The sequence below is a fragment of the Manacus vitellinus genome, unplaced genomic scaffold (assembly GCF_001715985.3).
Source record: "Manacus vitellinus isolate BGI_N305 unplaced genomic scaffold, ASM171598v3 scaffold_39_pilon, whole genome shotgun sequence".
NCBI lineage: Eukaryota > Metazoa > Chordata > Aves > Passeriformes > Pipridae > Manacus > Manacus vitellinus.
This window is the reverse complement of record NW_021940534.1, coordinates 835,313-855,721: the sequence shown is the minus strand read 5'-3', so window position 1 is coordinate 855,721 and position 20,409 is coordinate 835,313. Positions and strand designations below refer to the sequence as shown.

Below are 20,409 nucleotides of genomic sequence, written 5' to 3'. Positions count from 1 at the left end.
CCCCTTCCTGCATTCAAATGGTGGTTGTAGGAAGCAGCTGCCTTGATTTCTTCCATCTTTCTTTGTGGAAACCGTATCAGGATTTGTTCAAGTCTGTGTTTATGCATCACCTTTTGTAGGCAACACCACGTTCAGCTCCAGCTTTATGGGAACAGGTTCTGTCTATTATCTACTGCAGTAGGTGTTGCTGCATGGATACAGCAACAGGACACCACAAAACGGCTTGGATGAACTTCAGCTGGGTACTCCAAAATCAGTAACACTGTAAAAGATGTAACTTTGTCTCCAAAATGTCTCTGTTTTCCCTCTGGGGCTATTATGGTGAGAAGTGCTGCTCTCTGTTTGGAAAAGGCCATTAAGCCCTTCTAGTGAAATATTTTCACACAAAGACATTTCCAAAAGAGGTGTGTTTGCGATTTGAACTACTAGTTAGGAAACCTCTTCGATATCTATTAGCAGTGGTACAGAGAGATTAAGAGTAAAGAACTGAATTTTCACAATTTGCACCTTGAGAATGTTGATTAAAATTTATTTCAATATAAAAGATCTCTGCAGTGACTTACCTAAATGACTGTTTTTCCATGCTTGATTTGCATATCACCTAAACCTATCTTTCCTTGTTTTTATGTGAGAGAATGGTTATCTTTCCACTATTGTTCTGTACTTCCTTTATAGACTGCTCTTCAATGACAAAGTTAATTGCCACTAGCCCAGAGCCATGTCACATGTTGAATCCTGCATTAGCATCTAGTCTGAATATCGAGATGGAAGAAAGTCTGAGTGAAGAACCTCATGTAGGTAATGCATCCAGTTCTAGGAAGCATATACATTAGATTTCTTTGTAACTTTGCTGTGAATCTTCAGGGGAGCCACACAGAGAGCATTGAGAGGCACAATACTGACAATTCTGAGGGAAGAATTCTGCTCCCCACTTTACTCTGTTCTGCAGAGACAGAGTGCTTTTCTCCCATGAGTCATCTACTCTGCTGTATACCAAATTTTACTTAGCAGATTGTAGCCTGGTCTGTACTGCTGAAACCTGTGACCCAGTTAGATGATACAAGGCAAGTTGGGATGCAAAGAGAAAAACTCTCCTCCTTTTTATTTTCAAGTAATCAGGTCACTGTCACTGCCAACAATGTTCTCTTCTGTATTTTTTATACATATGAGTATCATGTACCTATGTTGGTATTCTTTGGGGATTAAGATATAATATTGATTGTTTATACCATATTACATTACCCACCCCACTGAAGTCAACAGGAGTATTCATACAAGGAAGGAGCCTTGTGTTCTCTAAGGCTCTAGGTCTGAGCCTTTGATTCCTGTAGCATTCTTCTTTAACCAAACCAAAATATTACTCTGTGTTTGGATTATGTTCAGTTGCAGCTGAGTGATGATTGTTTGTCTTTTAGATTCCATTCACATTACTATCTTTTCATAACTGATATATGTTAATTTATACTCCATGCTCCGAGGACTACGTCATGTGAAAAGTAAAATTTAGATAGCCAAATATCTGACAGAAAAAGTGTATGACTATCACAAACATACACACATATTTGAAAGTCCAAGAAATCGCATCTCCCAAGTTGCTCATATCTTTCCCTTCCCTGTTTGTGTTGGTTTCCTTTCAGTAAATACAACTGCAGATCTTTGGCCTGTGTCACATGTCAAATAAGGATAAGAACCCTCTATACTGGAACTCAGTTTTCAAATGTAAATGAGGCAGATACCTAAATCTCAACAGTTTCCTTATAAAATATATATGTTTGAACTGCCAGATTATGCAGGTATATGTTCAACGGGTAACTTGTACATGCAAGAACCCACTTATGACAATTAAACAATTTATATGTGGAAACTAAAATAATTTTAGAGCATGCACTTTGGTATGTACACAGTTTGCTAGAGTAACTGATGAAATGAATAGAGTACCTCTTCTAAGGGCACTAAAGTACAGAGCTGCTTAAAGTCACTAAAAAGGAGCAAAAAGCAAAAGATTTCTATAGTCTTCATCTTACAATATTTTGCTAGATTCTGAGTATTTTATTCTATGTACTGTCTTGCTTAAAACCAATATAATAGAAAAACTAGAATATTCTCTTTTTTTATTACATTGCAAATGCTGCAAAAATTGTAATGAGCTAGAGTTTAGGTTTGGAAGTATTTAACTACTCCATTTCCATCTGAATTAACATATAATATCATCTTTAATGCTGTATTTATCATAGGAATTTTTTTGCTTGAAAGATATACTTCTGGGAATATATTAATTGTCCTGTGCCATAATATCACTTCTGAAAGGATTAAGTCTTTAAATATTAGAGTTCAGTAGAACTGTTCTTAATCTTTGCTGTAATAATAAATACTGAATGTCAGACCTTTTGAAAGATCCAAATTGGAAACGTCGTTTATCTCACTAAAATGAGTGGAAGCTCCACATGTTTACATATGAAAGTGGGGAATTGTTACCCCAAATATAGCTTGCAAAGATAATTGGAAAGGATTAATTTACTTCATGTGGCTTTGAGAGTCTACTGTGTTCCAAGGAAATGGAGAGTGTGGAATTCTTCCCTTTTGCTGGCTCAGAATCATCTGCAACTTTTAGTTGTACCTGTCCTTGAAGGAGTGATTCAACCCAAAACCTCAGATTTTCCTTGTCCAAAGCTTATTCATATTGCTCCAGCCTTTTAACATGAAGGTTTGAATATTAAAAATATTTTGTCCCTTTGTTTTTAATACTTATGCAGTAGAATTCCTTTCAGTAAGTTACACGTGTGTGTATTTATACATGTATAAATATATATACACACCAAGATTTGGAAGACTGTGTCAATAGAATTAGGCCATGTTAAGGTTGCTTTAGATGTGTTCTAGCAGGTACAGTTTGAGTCAGATAGGCTCAGACTGAGACAGGCTTTTTTCAGTCCCGAGTGGGAAGATGGTTAATCAAGCTCCTGTAATATTCATCTGTACTCACAGTTTTACCTGAGTTGCATTTGCCTTGCTAAGCTTCCCCCTTCTTATGCAAAACCTCTGGCTCAACAGTCTAACACTGACCTATTTGACCATGGCCATTTCCCCTCTACTGCATGGCAGTTCAATAAAGGTATTGTGCAAGCAATCCCCCTTCTAGCATATTGCCAGATGGAGAGAAGCTGACATGAACCTTCTAGGAAAGCTGAGATATGATGTAATACCCACATTCACCTACGATCAGCAATTTTAAGGTGTTATCTCTGAAAAGCAGAGGGGATTGAGTGGATATGCTGTGAAGGAATTAATGAAATATCCATTTTAATGCTCTCCTAAGAACAAAGGCATGGTGTGGAGAAATCCAGTCAAGCATGTATGCTAACACAGTCAGGGTTTGTGTCAGCTGGACCTCCTGTGAGGTGAGACTCTGCAGAGTTGCTGTGGTATGTTGTCCATGTTTCTGGTTAGTCCCCTCTTAAGTTCTCTAGAAACAAAATCTCTAAGACCTGTATGTAGATGTGTGATTTCAGGGGGCAGATGGAGTCCCAGAATTCCTTTAGAAAACTATTCATCTCTAGGGTTGCAAGAGTATCCAACGGTGTGGGAGCATTTACTGCACTGGTTAGTACTAAGGTACCAGCATTAAGCTTTTACAGATGCAGATCAGAAGTCTGGTTTTCTTATTTCTTCATTGTCACTGCATGGGAATCTGCTTTAATGTAGGAAGTAGATTGCTTATCAGCTGATATGGTGAGACACAGAGTCATCCTTAGCTGCAGACTCAAGAAACCATGAAATAGATGAGTTTTATAAGGTGTACAATTTTTTGAGGCACTGTAAAAAATAAAGTGTCAGATACCCAAGGGTGGCTATAGGGCTGTAGAAGAAAGTCTTTCCGCCTATGAAACACCTATAATAAAACAACTATAAAACATCATTAGGTGATTAAAAATATTCTTCAGTGGGAAAAGATAATTTAGATAGTATGTCAATTTATTTAATTACTTAAGTATTATTTATTAAATGCTGTCATGTATAAGATATTTACTCTGTTTTAGTTGGCCGTATTTCTTATTCAATGGATTTGTCTATTGTAGCGCCCTATCTTGAGTAGAAAGCTCAAGAATTTAAAAAAAAATTATTTCACTTATTTGAACACAGGTGGTTGCTAGACAGCTAATTTTTAGGAAATACAGGTAACTGTGCAGAAAACCTTAGGTGATGCAAAGCTTACACTCGTTCACAAAAATGGTTTCACAGAGCATCCTCTGTGAAACACTTCAGATCCTCAGAAATCCAAATAACCAAGCACTAGCCAGATGGCAGACCCATATTTTACTGTGCCATCAGCAAACCACGCTGTCTATTCTGTTAAAAACTGACTGTTGCCTCTTGTTCATTGCAGGGGTTGCACCTGTTACTTTGCTCTTGTGGCCACTCCTGGGCTTTTCCTCCCAAGTGCCACTTTGCAAGGCTGGACACTACACTTCCATGTTTGTTATCAATGCACATGGCTAAAATGACATTTTCATACTTCAGTGCAGTTGAAGCCCCTTAAAGCAGAGGGTTGCAAGTGTGAGAGAGATATGTTATTCCCTAATGGCTTATTACCATTCCATTTGCAATTCAGATCAGCTCTAAATTGACTGAATTTTTTAAACACATAGCAGGCAGTTTAAACTAATGATTGTCTGGAGATTCACATCTGACACAAGCTAAGAATCTGCTCAAAACAAATTGCAAATAATTCCTTCCTTAGAGTCAAAATGTCACTTTTTTTTCATTACACGTTGTTGCCAGATTTTGTCAGTTATGTAAAAAAAAAGCCCCACACCAAACCCCACAAAAAACCTGCCGAACATTCTGAATTACGCAGTGGAGTGGCACTGGGGCTACTCCCCGCCCCCCTTATTTACAATAATGTATATGTATGCATGGATCCCTGTAGCCTGATAGAAAATCCTTCCCCCTGCTCCAGCACCCGACAACCCCCAGGCTGTGCCGCATGCCCCGGCGGCAGCGGGAGGCCCGAGTTGCCTAGCAACCCCCAGCAAGCGGCGGGATGACTTGGCCGCCAGCATCCCTGTCCCCATGGCTGCCAGGGTTAATCGCTGACCCCCCTTCAGACCAGGCATTCTGCCTTGGTCCTCCTCCCTATTGTTAGCTTGCCTAGGCCCACACAGCCGTGGTCTCTAAAGTGGGGGTGCCAAGGGTGGCTGTGGTGCGTTGGAGGGACGATGAACACTGAGCAAAGTGGGCACCACATGCCCTGATGGACGGTGCTGGGTGTTGTGCTCTTCACTGTGCCAGTGCTGGCACAGATCTTCAAAGCTGCTTTTACTTCTGGCCATTGAGATGTAGTAAAATGGGCTTAATCCTTCACCGTTTCCATTTTTCAGCACCTTGTAATGGCTGCTTAAAACAGTATTTCAGTTTGAGTTTAATTCTGTCAGGATTTCAAAGTCCATAGGTTTGATGATGATATCAAGGGAAGCTCTTTAAAAATATCCAGTGGTGTGGAAATGGTGTGTTTAGTATGTGATTGTAATTGGGTTTGCCTTGAAAGACATGGCCCATCTGAGGGGACTCACTGGAGAAATCGTGATAACTTGCAACCCCATATAACTAAATGTGAATAGGGAGGTACCTGCTAATTTCTGAAGAGAAAGAGCTTATCTAGAGAGAAAAAAATACACTGATATAATCATTGTGTATTTCTGCTTTGTAGGTGCAGAAATCCCTTATGGAGATAAGGTTTGGGACAGTCTCTCCTTTTTACCCACAGTGTTACAGCTGTCTTTGTTTGGTTGTTACTTGAAAGTCTGTGTTACTTAACTGGATTGTGTCTGGTTTTGGAATCCAGAGAAAAGTTTGTTTTGCAAAAATTATGACAGTGAACCTTCTTATGTTCCTCAAACTATTTGTTAAGTTGCTATTTGTGTTTTCATCTTGAATTGTGTATTGATATACTTCAAATAACTTTGCATTTCTCAAAAGCTTTTGCCTAGCATATCATATTTAATATTTTTTCAGTCCCTTTTCCCACTGAGAAATATTTCTTGGACTGTTTTTAAAATGGTGGTTTGATGGAAATTTTCTCATGAGAGAATGTATGTTGAAATGACACACTTCTTATCTACTAAAATTGTAATTTCATGGAAAATTTTAATTTTCTTGCTGAAAAATGGGAATCCATAATTAGTTTTAATCTCTACATGAAGAAAAATTGTGAAACATCAACATCATTTGGTTATTTGAATTAGAATGTCTCTGTGAATAAGTAAAATTCAAAACGGAATGAAAGAGACTTTTCTTCACTAAACGTCAACTTTCCTACTACATTTTCATTGCATGTAAAAAATTGCATTGCACGAGTGTTTTTTAAACTGAAAGGACATGGGATTTATAAAACCCCCATATTTCTTAAGTCGTTCTTAACTTTGTGATCTTTCTGGGAATGTCTACATGCTTGTAACTAGCTCTAGGAAAGATGGGCATATGTATTATATTTTCCTTATGCCTTCAATATGAACAATTGAAATGTGATCTACTTTACATTTCACAAAAAAACCAGCAACAACAAAGAAAAGTATCAGTTTATGGATTATGTGTATGGATTAATATAAAATACCTTTCTATTTTCAGAATAACTTTGTGAGTGCCACCTCTTTCCACTACAAAAATCTATTACATTGGAGACTAAATTTCAATGCAGTTTGCCCCAGCTACAATTAAATGTGTATAAAAGAAGTGTTGCAGATGGATTTTAAGGTTAGAACTCAATCAAAACCATCTTTTATCTCTGAGACATGAAAAACCATTTTTCATCTTTTGATATGCTACAGGGAAGGGATGCCATTCAGAGGGACCTTGACAGGCTTGAGGAGTGGGCCTATGCAAACCTGGGGAGGTGTTTCTTGATTGTCTCTCTGAAACGCGTTGTGTACTTTCAAGAGTGTAGCTCTATCATGCTACAGCTTTGCTCTGCTATTTCGTCCCCAGTCATATTTATGTCAGGACAATAGAATAGAATATAGTATTACCTTTAATTTAGGCCATGACTGGATTCATAGTCCCTTTGATAAAAAGGCTATACCAGTTGTGGCATGCTTTGATACTAAGGGGATGTACACAGTATAAATAATTACACAGCTACCTTTTCTCCCACAGAGCAGCAGCGTAGCTTTTTTTTTTTTTTTATTCTTTCTGAGTTATGACATGCACAAGGAGAGTTGTCTAGGGGACCAAAAACATCTTGCAAAACAATGCTACTATCTAACACTTTATTAAATCTTCAAGGTTTGTTTTTGTATGAGTCTCTGTCTTATATTTACTTTCACTTAGGTGGAATCTCAAGTGAAAATAAGAATAAGTGGGTATCCTAACCTTCTTGAAAACCATTTCTGATGCTTTCACTTTACATTTTTCATGGTGCTATCTATCAAAAGTTAATCTCTCAATAAACTCAGCCTGTGCACTGCACTCTCTTCCATCACATGGCACTTGAGAGAGCATGAGAGAATTTTCTAACACCATGGAGTATTTTTAAGTACAAGATGATAAAGAACAGAATCTTTTCCATTTCTGACTTTGATGCAACAGGGACACAGAAGAACAAATTCCTTGCAAATAACACAAAAACCACTTTATAGAAATGCTCAGCTACTTATTGCGTTAGTTTTGACATGAGAGCCCACGGTCTCTATTGCATGAAGATACCATGATAATCAAATCAATTCAAGTACCTTTTGTCATATTAAGTTGTAGTACATATGCTGTAGGTCCAGGATGTTGGAACATCCAAAAGATTCTGAGGCTTTAGTTAGGCTTGAATAATCATCAAAAGCTTGGAAACTTCTTTGTGCTGTATGAACTATTTTTGTCCGTGAAATCAGGCTGGAAATCTCCCAAGAATGGGTCCTGGGGAAGATTATTGTTATTTCAATCATCTGGCTAAAGAAAGAGCCTATTGTCATGTATCATTATTGGCCTAATCCTGCAAACCATGCACAATGCTTTCAAACATGAAGTCAGTAAAGGTAAGCACTATAGTATCTATATATATTTCAGAAATTATTTCTGCCTTAGCAATCAAGTGAAAAGAACAGCAGAGAGACAAGCTAAAGTTATGTACCACCCTTGGAATACTTCTGATTACTGCTTGTTGAATTATACGAAAACAGAGCAGGCCCTTGTTGGGAAGGGACCCTTTTTTTCTTCCCTGTTAGTGTACAGTAAAAGTGACTTGGTTGAGTGTGGGTCTAGTAATTCGGATAATACTCTTAAAAATACAGTATTATTTTACACTGAAAGCTGGAGGGAGGTAGTCAGCTTGATAGTGAAAAAAATCTTTATTAGTAAATGGGAATATTTTTAGAATTAGTCATTTAGTGCATGAACTAATTTCTATTCATTGAGTGCACATGCATGTTATCTATTTTGTATTTGCAAACTCCTTTGCAGCATGTGGTATATGGTACAAATGGTATGAGTTTTATAGCTTCTTTGATATGCTAAAGTGAGTGCTCTTAGAATTTTTGATGACTCACACTGTCACTCGTGAAGTAATAAGTGATCTGAACTCTTCAGTGTAATGAACCCTATCATTTATTAAAAAGGAAAAATGTTCCCATAATTAGTGTGGTGATGTTTGATAGGAAAATTGCATTTTTGAGGCACTACTATTATTAAATATTGTCAGTAAATACAGTTCATTTCTATGCTTTACGTATCTAAATACAGCCTTAAAATCCCAATGAAAGTAGATATTGTTGAAATGTTATCTGGTAGTCATTGAGTTGTTTGGGGAAAAATGTTGGAAAACCACTGTTGACATTCCTACTGTTTTCCAAGACTGGTGTTGAATTTAGCTTCTTTAAGCTAAACATCTTTAGCTTAAAGATGGACATGAGTACAAGGAACTTCAAAAAGATATCATTATGTTTTAAACTATTTTTAAACCTTTTTTAACACTTAGTATAAACCTATGTGTAGTCAATCTTAAATTTCGATTGAATTGAACATTGAGGCTCGACATCGCTCTTCAAGATTTAGCAAAGTAATTTGCAGGCACAAGTCATTAAGAGCTTGAGATAGAAATAGTCATAATGTAAATAGCTTTACAGATCAGTAAACCCAGTAATTTCAGTGGGAATGCTATTCCCATGCATGATTGTAGTACTAGATTTCTTTAGTGTATGGATATATACATAAGTAGAATTACTGAGTTTACATCTCTGACATAATTTATTGTTTGTATACATTTCATTTATAATAAGCAGACTCAGTTTAAAATGTAGCCTTTAGAGAATTTCTGTTGTTCGGAAGTTAAACTTAGAAGATATGTATGGTTTCTGCTCTGTATATCACTTGTTATTAAAATTGTGGATTGTCTTTGAAATAATATTGTAAAGGTCAACTCTATTGTACAGATGAGTTGCCAAGTTACAGTTAAACCACTGGAGGTTTTTTGTGGGAACTCAAATGAAAAAGAGAAAAATAAAGGATAGTAGAGAGATTATCACATTACTAGTTAAGCAGCTGGATCCAAATGGCATATGCTGTCAGTAAAATCTCCCCCATATGGGCTTTAAAATCATCCTCAAAATTATTTCTGTTTGCTCCAGAGTCTAGAAACAAGTCATGAATAGCAAGTCAGATTTCTATTTTGTGTATCTCTGTCGCTTTGTTGTGTTCAGTTATAAATGCTCTCACTGATAAATTCGTTCAAACTTCATACCATTTAGATTTGGTGTCACAAAGTGTTATCTTAAGTTTAGTGCCATCTATGGAAGCTTGAATGCCTTTTTCAAATGGAACAGCAGGCAGCCTATATTTCAGCTATGTGGACCTTTCCATTATTGTCACAAAGCAATTTTAAATGAACAGAACTAACAGTATGAACAGAGATTTAAGCAAGGCCATAAGAAAACTATCTATTTCAAATGCTGGAAACCTGAAGTAGCCAAATGTTAATACACTTGGGGAAAAACTCTTATGGATAACTGTTTCTTTCACTTAGAAAGAACATGCTTGTTCTAAGTTTTGTTTTTTTGTTGTTTTGTTTTTTCTTTTTTTTAATAAAATAAGAGATTGGCTATGTAATATCTTGTCGGACAAGAGACAATAGTTGCTCAGGTCTTACAAACATGCACTAATTAACAAAATATTAGAATCATAAAGTCACAGAATTAGCCTGGGTTACAAGGGGCCTTGAAGATCATCTAGTCCCAGCTCCATTGCTGTGGGCAGCAACACCTTCCACTAGACCAGGCTACTCAGAACCCCATCCAGCCTGGCCTTGAACATTTCCATGGATGTGGCATCCACAGCTTCTCTGGGCAACCTGTTCCAGTGCCTCACCACTCTCACAGTAAAGAATTTCTTCCTCATATCTGTCTATTAATGATGTAAGACTGTATTGTTCCTATTAGGAACCCAAAAATAAATAGAATTTCCAATTGCTCTACATTGTGGTTTGGACATTCAGATTCTGAAGTGATTGTCCATGCCAGGGCCTTTCACAGTGAAAGTGTATCTTTGAATCTGTCCATGGGGTTCTACATCTCTCTGTCTCTGTGACATCTGTGCTGACTCAGAATATTAACCAGATCAATTTTTAATACTCCTTTAGCTTAACAGCTGCAAAACAGACAGTTTTTCAGTTGTTTAGTATATTTTTTGTCATTCTATCTTTCTTTATGAAATTAAAACCCTCATCATTGTACTAAAACAAGCTATAAGAAAGCCAGTGCATGCAAGTTTTAAACAATTGGTTTAGCACTGTAATTTTTAAGCAGTTAATGAGAGTCATTGTTTTAGATCTAGTCATGTAAGTGTAAAATTATGAATGTCTGCCCTATTAATCAAGTTGCTTTTGAATTCTAAAGCAATTCTGAGGTAGGAGTTTACTCAGCAAGACATAATCGTTTTTCCAGCTCAATACAGACTAGTCCCATTATTCATGTTTTCTTTTCAATAAGAACTCACTGTAATTCTAAGCACTTATGATATTAAAAAAAAGCATTTTTTCTTTTTTTTTCCTTTAAAATGCTTTTTTTTCCTTCATTGGCATTATAACAAAAACTAGAATATTATGATCAGTTTAAATTCTAGTCTGGGCACTTACATTTTGCCTGGCAAATTTTACCCATTTTCTTCCTTGACTGTGGTGTACAGCTGTGTGTTGTTAAGCTACTGTTGCATCTGTCTCAAGTTTTGTGCATTTCAGAGCTTATGAAAAATGTCAGTTGTGACTGTCTTGCAAGGAATTTACTTACTGTAAAGGTGATTTTATATATATTACAATTGGGCTTAGTGTATACTTACCTAAATAAAGCCTGAGGCAATCAATAATTGAAAACATGAAGAGATTAAAAGGCCATTATATATATACATAATCAGAAATGCAAGTATCATTGCATTCTTATAGGGAGGGCTGAAATGGGACCTTTCTAGCAGTTGGTATTTTCTAATCCCTTACGTAAATACCTACTATGGCTGTGCTTATTTTGTTATGGCAGTGAAAGCCTTAGGGCCTCAAACCCATCTTCTCTGGTGTTTCACTCTTCCTCTGATCTGGCTCAAACCTAGAGCAATGCAGCATGCTTTTCTAATAGGAATCCAAACCCATGAGGAGCTGATTAGAATTTAAGCTCTTGTTTGCTAAAGCTGTGTGATGAAGCCAAGGCTGAGTTTCTTTATGGCTTACAAAGACTGTATGTAGATATGGTCAATGGCTCCAGCCAATTTGACTTCTTACTTGCTGTGTGACTATAAGCCAGATTTTTACAAAAGTAGTCAGTTGTTTTGGTCTTTCCAAATTTCCAATGTTTAATTATAGTGTTTTGAAATGAGTACCCTAAAAACTTTCTGATTCAACCCAAGGGGAATGGAGACACTTTGGGTTTAGGACAGCAGACATCTTAGCTCAGCTAGTGCCTTTTTATAACTTGAAAGTTTTCTGAGCAACTGCAATGACCACATCGCTTGTGAGTAATGTGAAGACTAGATGAATATGATATGGCTGCCTAGCATTTCCTTCTGAGATCGATGGAAACCTGTTGGTTCTTTTGGTCTTAGTCACCAAGAATATAATGAACTTTTATTTGGAAATGCTTCTTCTCCAAATAGTCAGTAGAAGATGTAGATATGCCTGTATCTCTGTCCTTAAAATTCTGTATATGTCTTCTCTGTCCATGGATTGCATGGGGGAATCAATGGCTATGTTAGCCAGGATGGATTTCTTAATCTTCCCTCCCCTACTCTGACAGTTTTTGTACAGAGTAAAAGAATTGATCCAAGTAGATTGGATTTCAGACCATACTTTAAGTTTAGGGTAGTTTAGTGTAATAGGTGATTAATCTGCTTTTGATCTCCCTCCTTTTTATTCCCCGTTTTTTTGAAGGGGGGGAAAGAGCAATGCAAGTAAGATAGCCTGTCATCAGTAAGTGGAGATGGAGATCCAAAAAGAGAAGCTACTGTTAAAGGTAAAAACCATACCAGCTGTTTTTCATTCACTGATACCATTCAATGTCATATGTTTTTTGGCTTTAAGAATATTTTTATTTGTATCTGCATACCTGTTTATGACTGAAATACTACTAAGTAGTGAGGTGAGGAGATTAGACAGAAGAGTGTATTCTTGTCATACAAGAAGTTCATAACATTTTAAAACACCAAGATACATGGTGCTAATAGTTGCAGCCAGAATTTGTACAAACATACCTGAAAATTACTGATCATACAAATACTGCACAGTGTGACTTTTCATAAAGTTTGCAATGATAAGTGGCAAAGCATCAAGAACGTTGTGATGAATGATTTCGGTAAGCGATTAGGCCCATGCGTACTTAACAATTGTTATCGTGGATTAGGCGGCACTTCAGAAGCTTGAGATAGTTGTCAATTTTGTGGGAATCTCTGCGGAGGCAATGCAGCAGGTTGTAAAAGGCAAAGAGTCTGGAGTCCTCATCAGCAAGTTGAAGAGATGGAAGTCCTTCCCACGGAGAGTAAATTTCATTTCCGATCTCGCCAGAATGAACCTAAAGACACAAAGTGATACTAGAAATAAATGATAGTGAACCTGACTGGATGTAGAAGATAGCATTTAAAATACTGACCTTGGAAAATACAGTTGTTAGTGTATGGCTTGTAAAATGGTTTCATTTGTGGTTCGCACTATTCTGTATAATGTTCTATAGCTTCATTCAGGTTTTGAATGAATTCGTCAGATTTCTCAGGCTGTTTTCCTAAAACATGTATAAAGCTTAACTGTTTCAGTAGTGTTTTAAGAGAACTAGTGTGGTAACCTATGTCCAGGGGAACCTGAGTTTGCAGAGGAATCAGACTTTCCTTCATGCATAGATAGACTCATTATGGATATCTCTTTTTGATTGCCTCCACCTTGAAAACTTTGTTAACATTTGTTCCTAGAAGTTGTTGTGTGTGCATTTCCAGATTTGTCTTGGCCCATTTCTTAGGCAATCTCTCTGATACATGCAGCTTCAAGTACACATTACCAGACAAATCTCAATAGTACATGTTCAGAGGTACTGGACCTCAGATTTCATTAAAAAAAAAAAAAGTGCTGAGTGATACAGAGACCTCTAATGTTAGAAAGCTAAGTACAGGAACTCATGCAGTGAGTTAGTATCTGAGGTGAATATTGGTTTAGAACTCCTTGTTTGAAAGAGGCAATTTTTTCATATCACAGAAATCTATCTTTCACAGCAGGAAGGAACTCTGTGTCTATTGGTCCTTATGTATCATCCTTACTCCCCACCAGCTGTATTTTGTAAAGGCGCATAAGAAAGTATCTGTGGAGTCTCTATTGTTCCTTTAAAGCAACAGGCAAAAAAATAGACTTACTATGACTCAAAAATGTGGTTTGACACTAATGAATGTGGCAGTCTTATCTTCAACCTCCTTCTGTAAATAATGAGAATGAGAAGGTGGTGACAGGGAAACTGACTTCTTACTCTTATCTTGGATCCTCACCTGCACCCTTTTTACACATAGATATGTGATAGAGATGTATTTGGTTACACTGATAAATGTATTTGTAGCCTGTATGATATAAGGTTTCTGAGTAAATACATACCTAACTGAAAGAGAGAGAGACCATGAGTGATCTAGTGGGAAGTGGTGGACACACAGTGATGGTGGCATTCTTACTGCTGTTCAACTGTTCAGAGCCTAAGCAGAAGCCAATAAAGTCAGAACCTCTTGTCAACATCTAACTCACTGACAGAATGATATATTCAGAGACTAGCAGAGGCCCCTTTAAAAATAAACAAGCTAGAGCTGATTTTATTCAGGAAAGCTTTCAATCAGTTACTGATAACAAGGGCTATTCAAGTATGGGTTTTGTCAGATAACAGCCTTGTTGTCTAAACTTAGAAGTGTAGGGGGAACCAAGTCAGAGCCAGAGTTCAGAGGAACCAGTATGGTGCGAAAAGAGAAATGGAAGATACTAGGATTACTTTACTGCATGCCACATCTTTGCAACAGCCCAGACTTCTAGAACAGTTTCAAGTAGAGCATCTGTTTCCAAAACCTATACAGAATACCTAGATGTAACACATGTGTACAGACATGTTAAAACATATATATATATATAAAAATACGTGCACGTGAAAAAAATGTCCATGCATCCTTAAACAATCAGAATTGTACATTGAAAATACTCAAAGATAGTATTATGATCAGCAGTCTTGATGATTACACCTCCTCCTGAAGCAGAACTGGGAGTATGGTGGATTATGCTATGCCAGTCACATCACATTGTCTCTTTAGAAATTGCAAGATAACAGAAGAAAAGAAAGCTGAAAAGTTCTCTGACAACTATTTTGGCTCCCATTTTTATGTTCAGATCTACTTTATATCTTTATATCTTATTTTTATCTTCACATCTTCCTTTAATGTTTCAGGGAGGGAGAGTCTACCTTTGCATGTGTCTTTCTTACAGGAAGAGGCTGGAAGCATGTTAAGGACCCAATACTTACCCGCCCAACTATTTTCTCCATTCCTTCTAGAAGCCGCTTGTTTTGTTCTTCAATTTCTACAGCCTTCCAGAGAATGGTTTCTGGGGCTTCTTTGATTCTTTGTACTTCAGAGGCCAAGTGGATCAGGGGATCATTCCAGGAGCGCAGTACTCCCAGTACTAAATTCAGTAGGTCTTCATGCTGTTCAAACATATTAAGAAAAGGAAGTTAAAATAAGAAGGCTAAATGCTGGCAGCATTAGAAGACATTTAGAGTAGCGTCCATAGAAATTGTGATTTAGGAATTTATTCCAGGACCTATCACTGAATGGACCCTATAGTGCTGTCTTAGATATCTCTGTGTAATTGCATATTTGAAGTTTGTAATTGGTGTCATCATATTTTACAATATTTGCACAAGCAGTTACAGTATTGCAATAGAAAATAAAATAAATCCTGTCTAAGTCAAAAACTAGCAAGCACAACTACGTTTCATCTCTGTGAAGAAAAACCAGAACTCTTCTCTGATTTTTTATGCACATTTTTAAATTCAATGATTTTTTTTAATTTTCTTTTTTGGCTGGAAGGTTCACATTATGGTAAACCACTGTATAGCTTTTATTGCCTCTACATAACACATCTGTCTTCCCCTTTGAACAATGGTGCTTCCAGCAATAGCTCTCTGGTTTTAAAAATTGTCCTTTCTTGTGGGCAATAGGAATTCATAAAGCTTATGGTTATGGTAGGGTTAGTATTAAACCTTTTCTTCTTTGCTAGATGCACAACCCAGGACCATGAATTCTATTGCTCCCGCTAGAATTTCTGAATGACATACTGAGAAGCTGGCAATATTGTGGGATTGCAAAGATATCACCACCATGAAACTGATAGAGATTTCTCCCTGGAACAGCCCCATTTATATACCTCTGCTTATTTTTTTCTGCAGAGAATTTTAATTCTATATCTGTGAGCTGAGCATAGGCTGAAAAAGACTATCTTCATCTTCCCTTAATAATTTTTACATTTCATGTATGTATGCAGTGTGTTTCTCTTTACAGGTATGTTGCAGTATTTCACACTAGAGTTTTTGTATTTGCATAATGATATGACCATTTTTTCCTACTGGTAACAGCAGGAAAATCTATTCAACATTTGTTTAGTAATGTCATTTTTTTCAGCCACTGGAAAACTATTTACCTCTGCCTACATACAGCAATGTATTTTTTATGTTTGTTAAAATAATAACTATCTATAATATGTTTTAAGGTAATTGTTTAAAGGTTGTAGTGTTCTCAATACCGTACAATCATGGTAACTGGCATTGCTCCAGGGGGTTGTATTTATTTGGAAATAAGATGCAGTGACTAAATGTACCATACAGGAAAAGGAAGGGACATTGAAAGTTACTGGTACATATATACACTATATGGTTTGTAACTTAGTATCAGCAAATGTTAAATCAACTTTTCTTGGCTTTTTGGTGTTTTCCTCTTCCTGTCTTTTTTATTCCAATTGAGCTGATTTCTTTCTCTCTGTCTGCTGCCTCACTATCCCATAACCCTCCTTCTTCCATGCCTTACCCTGCTCTGTCTTACACTGAATGGCATTAGAAATGGGACTTACATGAATCTGCTGAGCTTGCTCCTTATCTTCAGGAGTGGTTAAGGAGGAAGTGTGGCAGCCATTAACAGCTTTTGCAATAAAACCCCGGCCCTGAGCGTAGCGTTCATCCTGCAGATCAGCACAGACAGGCATTATTGAAACAGATAAGTAAGATCTTCAGTTCAAACCCTGTATTAACTAGTTGTTGTTCCACTGCTTTTATCACTGCTTTTATGCTGTAAAGGTTAAAAGTTTCTGGTGGGTCTTTAGAGTGGAACTGGCACCCAGCAAACAGAAACTTGTCCCACAGATAAAGAATGATGGGAAAATGTGTTTAAAACACTTTAAAAGAAGTGTTGGGGATCTTAGCAATGGTCAGCACCATACATTGTCGACATTGGGACTGTCACTGTCTGTGCAGCAATCCTGTTTGTTTATCTGTTGAAGGGTTTCACAGGTTAACCTATGTTTGTGCTTAAAAAGAATTAAATTGCAATTTTATATTTTCTTGCTCTCTGGAAAAGACAGAGTACTTACAAATTCATTGAACATTTCTGAAGACAGGAAGTGGATATAGTGTGAAAGTTTAACTGCTCGGTCAAAAAGTTCCTCAAGGGAAACTTGGCAATTGATGGATCCATTGGGGCAGATTGGTAAGGAGGTCACTCCTTCCTTTGTCAGGAGCATGTTGGACACCAGAAGGGCTACCAGCAACAAACCTGTTCAAGTTTAAAACAAAGCAAAATGGAATCAGATTGACTTACAGGTACATTTAGAAGTAGCTGTCAGAGCCAGCTGATGGGTGATTTGGGTTGTGCTGTCACATGGCTGAGAGTACCCCCTGTACTGGCTGCTGAAAATCAGTGGAGGAAGGAAGCACTATAATTCTGTAATTCTTACATCCTTTTTCCCCTCTGTCATCCTGACAGTATAGCAGAACCTGCTACAGAGTGTGAGAAGGTAACCTGTGTTGCAGTGTACTCTGTGTTCTGAAGTCTCTTACTATGGTGTCTGACTTTATAATGTAGTGATAAATGGAAGAAAAAAAAATCAAACTTCTTCACAGTGTAAATATAATACATAGTTATATTTGCACAGATATATGTTTGGAAAATAGATTGATCTTCTTTTTTTTTTTTTTTTGCCCTCCTCCTTCCAGAGGTCTTTTTCTTCTTTGCAAAAATTTGGAGTTTAAATTAATTTTTGTGGGAGTGTGGTTAGATCACTCTCTTAAGGTTTTGATTGTCCTGGGAGTTCCTTCAGAAGATTTCCAGCAGCTGTGCTGCTTTACTATTTAGAGTTTAACCCTAAATTTCCTACTGCTAAGAAATCAGAGAGAGGTTTTTTCTTTTCTCCTGAGCTTCTGAAACTGATATAGAGGAGTTTTCATTATCTAAAGCACAAAACTTCATCTGTTTAAAACTTTTCATATTAACTTAACAGAGTTAAGTTTTCTATTCAGTGAAATAAAATATACACAGAAAAACAATGGAAAAAATAAAAGCAAATATTTTCAACTGAATTTACACACTCAAAGAACACTGTTCTGTGCTCTGAGATTTTTACTTCTGGAAATTGACCTGTTACATGTACTGATTCACTAGACTTATTTTAAATTAAAGTGTGCTTCATAAATCAGCAGAACTGCCCCCAATGATATCATGTGATAAGTTTCTTTCTACCTCTACATTCAAAAAAAGTGCATTTACACGTTATTGATGTAAGCCTTCCTCCTACCTTGTGAGCAAGGTACATGCAGCATACTGCAGTTAGGAACGTACTCTGGGGAATAACTCTATGAATAAGAAAATCTGAGACTTGGCTTAAAAGTTTGAAGACTGTTATGAAAACATTCACCTGAAAATTACTACATCACTTCTAGCTTTGTGTGTAATGACTTCTAGTCATTGCCTTCTGAGTGGTGTAGCAAATCAGTCTGTATCCAAACTTTCAGGGGCAGGGGCAGGTGTTACATCCCTCAATTTTCTGTGACACTGCCCAATGCAAAGGCAGTCGTAGCAGACAAAAGGGATCAAGCTACCTTCTGGAGGCAGGTTTCACATTACTGGAAGACTAGGTGGCTGGAAGACCTGAGTTTCTAGAGCTGTTATATTTCAGTTGCTTCCTAATGCAATTTAAATTGAAAGAAATATAAAAGTTATGAGCAAGTGAATGTCAAAAGTCTTACCTTTCAGTGAAGCCCCCTTGGCACTCATGGTAGAGATCTTGTGTGATGACTTGCTTTACCAGAGAGAAATCTCAATACTTGCTGTTATTCTCTGCACATACCACTTTTATATACTCCATTCAGGGTCCATTTTGCATACATTCAGCAGGTCGTGGATTTTACCTCGATAATTACAAACATCAAATTGGCTTTCTTCCACATTCATATTAATTTTTTTTTTTTAATTTTAACTGTGAGAGGGAATTTCATTAATAAGTTCAGCTGTGGGATCCTATCGAATGGAGTGCCAAGATTTTGCCCTCAATGAGGTGAAATGCCATTGATCCAGTTGTCAGTTCAGAGACAGGTATTCTCAATGTTTGTAGCCTGCTGTTCCTACTCTCACAACCATCTTCTTGTCCTTCCTTGTTTCTTCAGCCATCCATAGTTGCTTATGCTAAAATTCTGGCTATTTGTGGGACGCAAACACTATTTTATAATGTCCTCATTGAGAAAAATAGCAGGTATTGTACTGAAATTTACCCAGAGAAAGGGAACAGAGACTCCTGGAAAATTATAGATATGACAGTCCCAGTCAGTTAAAAAATATATTACACAGCACAAATCATGATATGAATGTTGCTCAGTCTGAAAGATGATTAGAGAAATAGGGACAGTTCTTATATTAAAAAAGTAATAATGTGGAACAATAAAAGAGGTAGAAGTTATATGTTTACTGTTTAATCTCAAATGTTTCATGAATAAATTAGCATTATTTAAAAAGAAAAAAAAAACAACCTCTACAAAACCATGAAATTATTTTCTATACTTGAAAACCCTCTGCACAAAAGATGGGCATTTCCACCACATGCAAAACATATGCTGTCGTCAGCAGTGGGATTTGTTTTCAGATGTGATGCATCTGTGGTAATCTACAAACTAGCCTTTGCAGGTTGGCCCCGTTTTCTTGCTATGTGAGGCTCCTCTGTGTGAATATATTAGCAAATATATAACCTTTCATCTGTTTCTCAGGTCCATTTGCCCACGCAAAGACTTTCCAAATTAAACGATCATAATGAATAAGGTATAGAGTGTTAATGAATTTTCTTGCCTTGTTCCATAACTATGGAACAGGTATATATATTACCCTGAATCTTTCATTATTCCATAACTATGGACAAGGTTCTTGAAGCAATGATAGACAAGGGAGAAGAAAGGTAGAGCATTTAGGGGGGAAATGTGGAAGGCTTTTCTTGTGAAGCAAGATGCTTCAGCAATCAACCAGAACTGGTATCAGGTGGTCTACATCTGCTAAGTTCTAGGATGTTTGCTAGAACAATTTTTTCTGCTTAGAGGCTTCACCTTGTTTGGAAATTGAGGTCCTGCTGAGCAAATGAAGCAGTTGTTGCCTGCAGCAGGGAAAAGTGGCAATCTGATGAAGGCAGTAATATTAGAATAGGGCCATGGCCAAAATTCTAGCATGGATGGTAGAAAAACAGCTGCCTTCTAGACTGCAGATACATGTCTTATGATCTTGATTTAATTCAGCTTCATTTGAAAATCTTCTTCAATTAGATTACAGGTGAGGTTGAAAAATCCTAGCATCTTACAACATTAGAAGAGTCCTGTGAATTAGATGAATGAGCAGTTCTCAACCCACTTGTTGCGCTTTCATTTA

General features: G+C 37.0%; 1 protein-coding gene across 1 annotated transcript; it reads right to left on the bottom strand.

Moving 5' to 3' along the window:
• Nucleotides 1–12,520: 12,520 nt before the first annotated feature.
• PRL (prolactin) lies at nt 12,521–19,078 on the bottom strand. Its single transcript, XM_008919829.3, has 5 exons — nt 18,753–19,078; nt 17,102–17,283; nt 16,586–16,693; nt 14,985–15,164; nt 12,521–13,022 (listed from the first exon to the last, which is right to left on the bottom strand). The coding sequence occupies exons 1-5, from the start codon at nt 18,778–18,780 to the stop codon at nt 12,831–12,833; spliced, it is 690 nt and encodes a 229-aa protein (XP_008918077.1). The 5' UTR covers nt 18,781–19,078; the 3' UTR covers nt 12,521–12,830.
• Between the last annotated feature and the right edge of the window lie 1,331 nt (nt 19,079–20,409).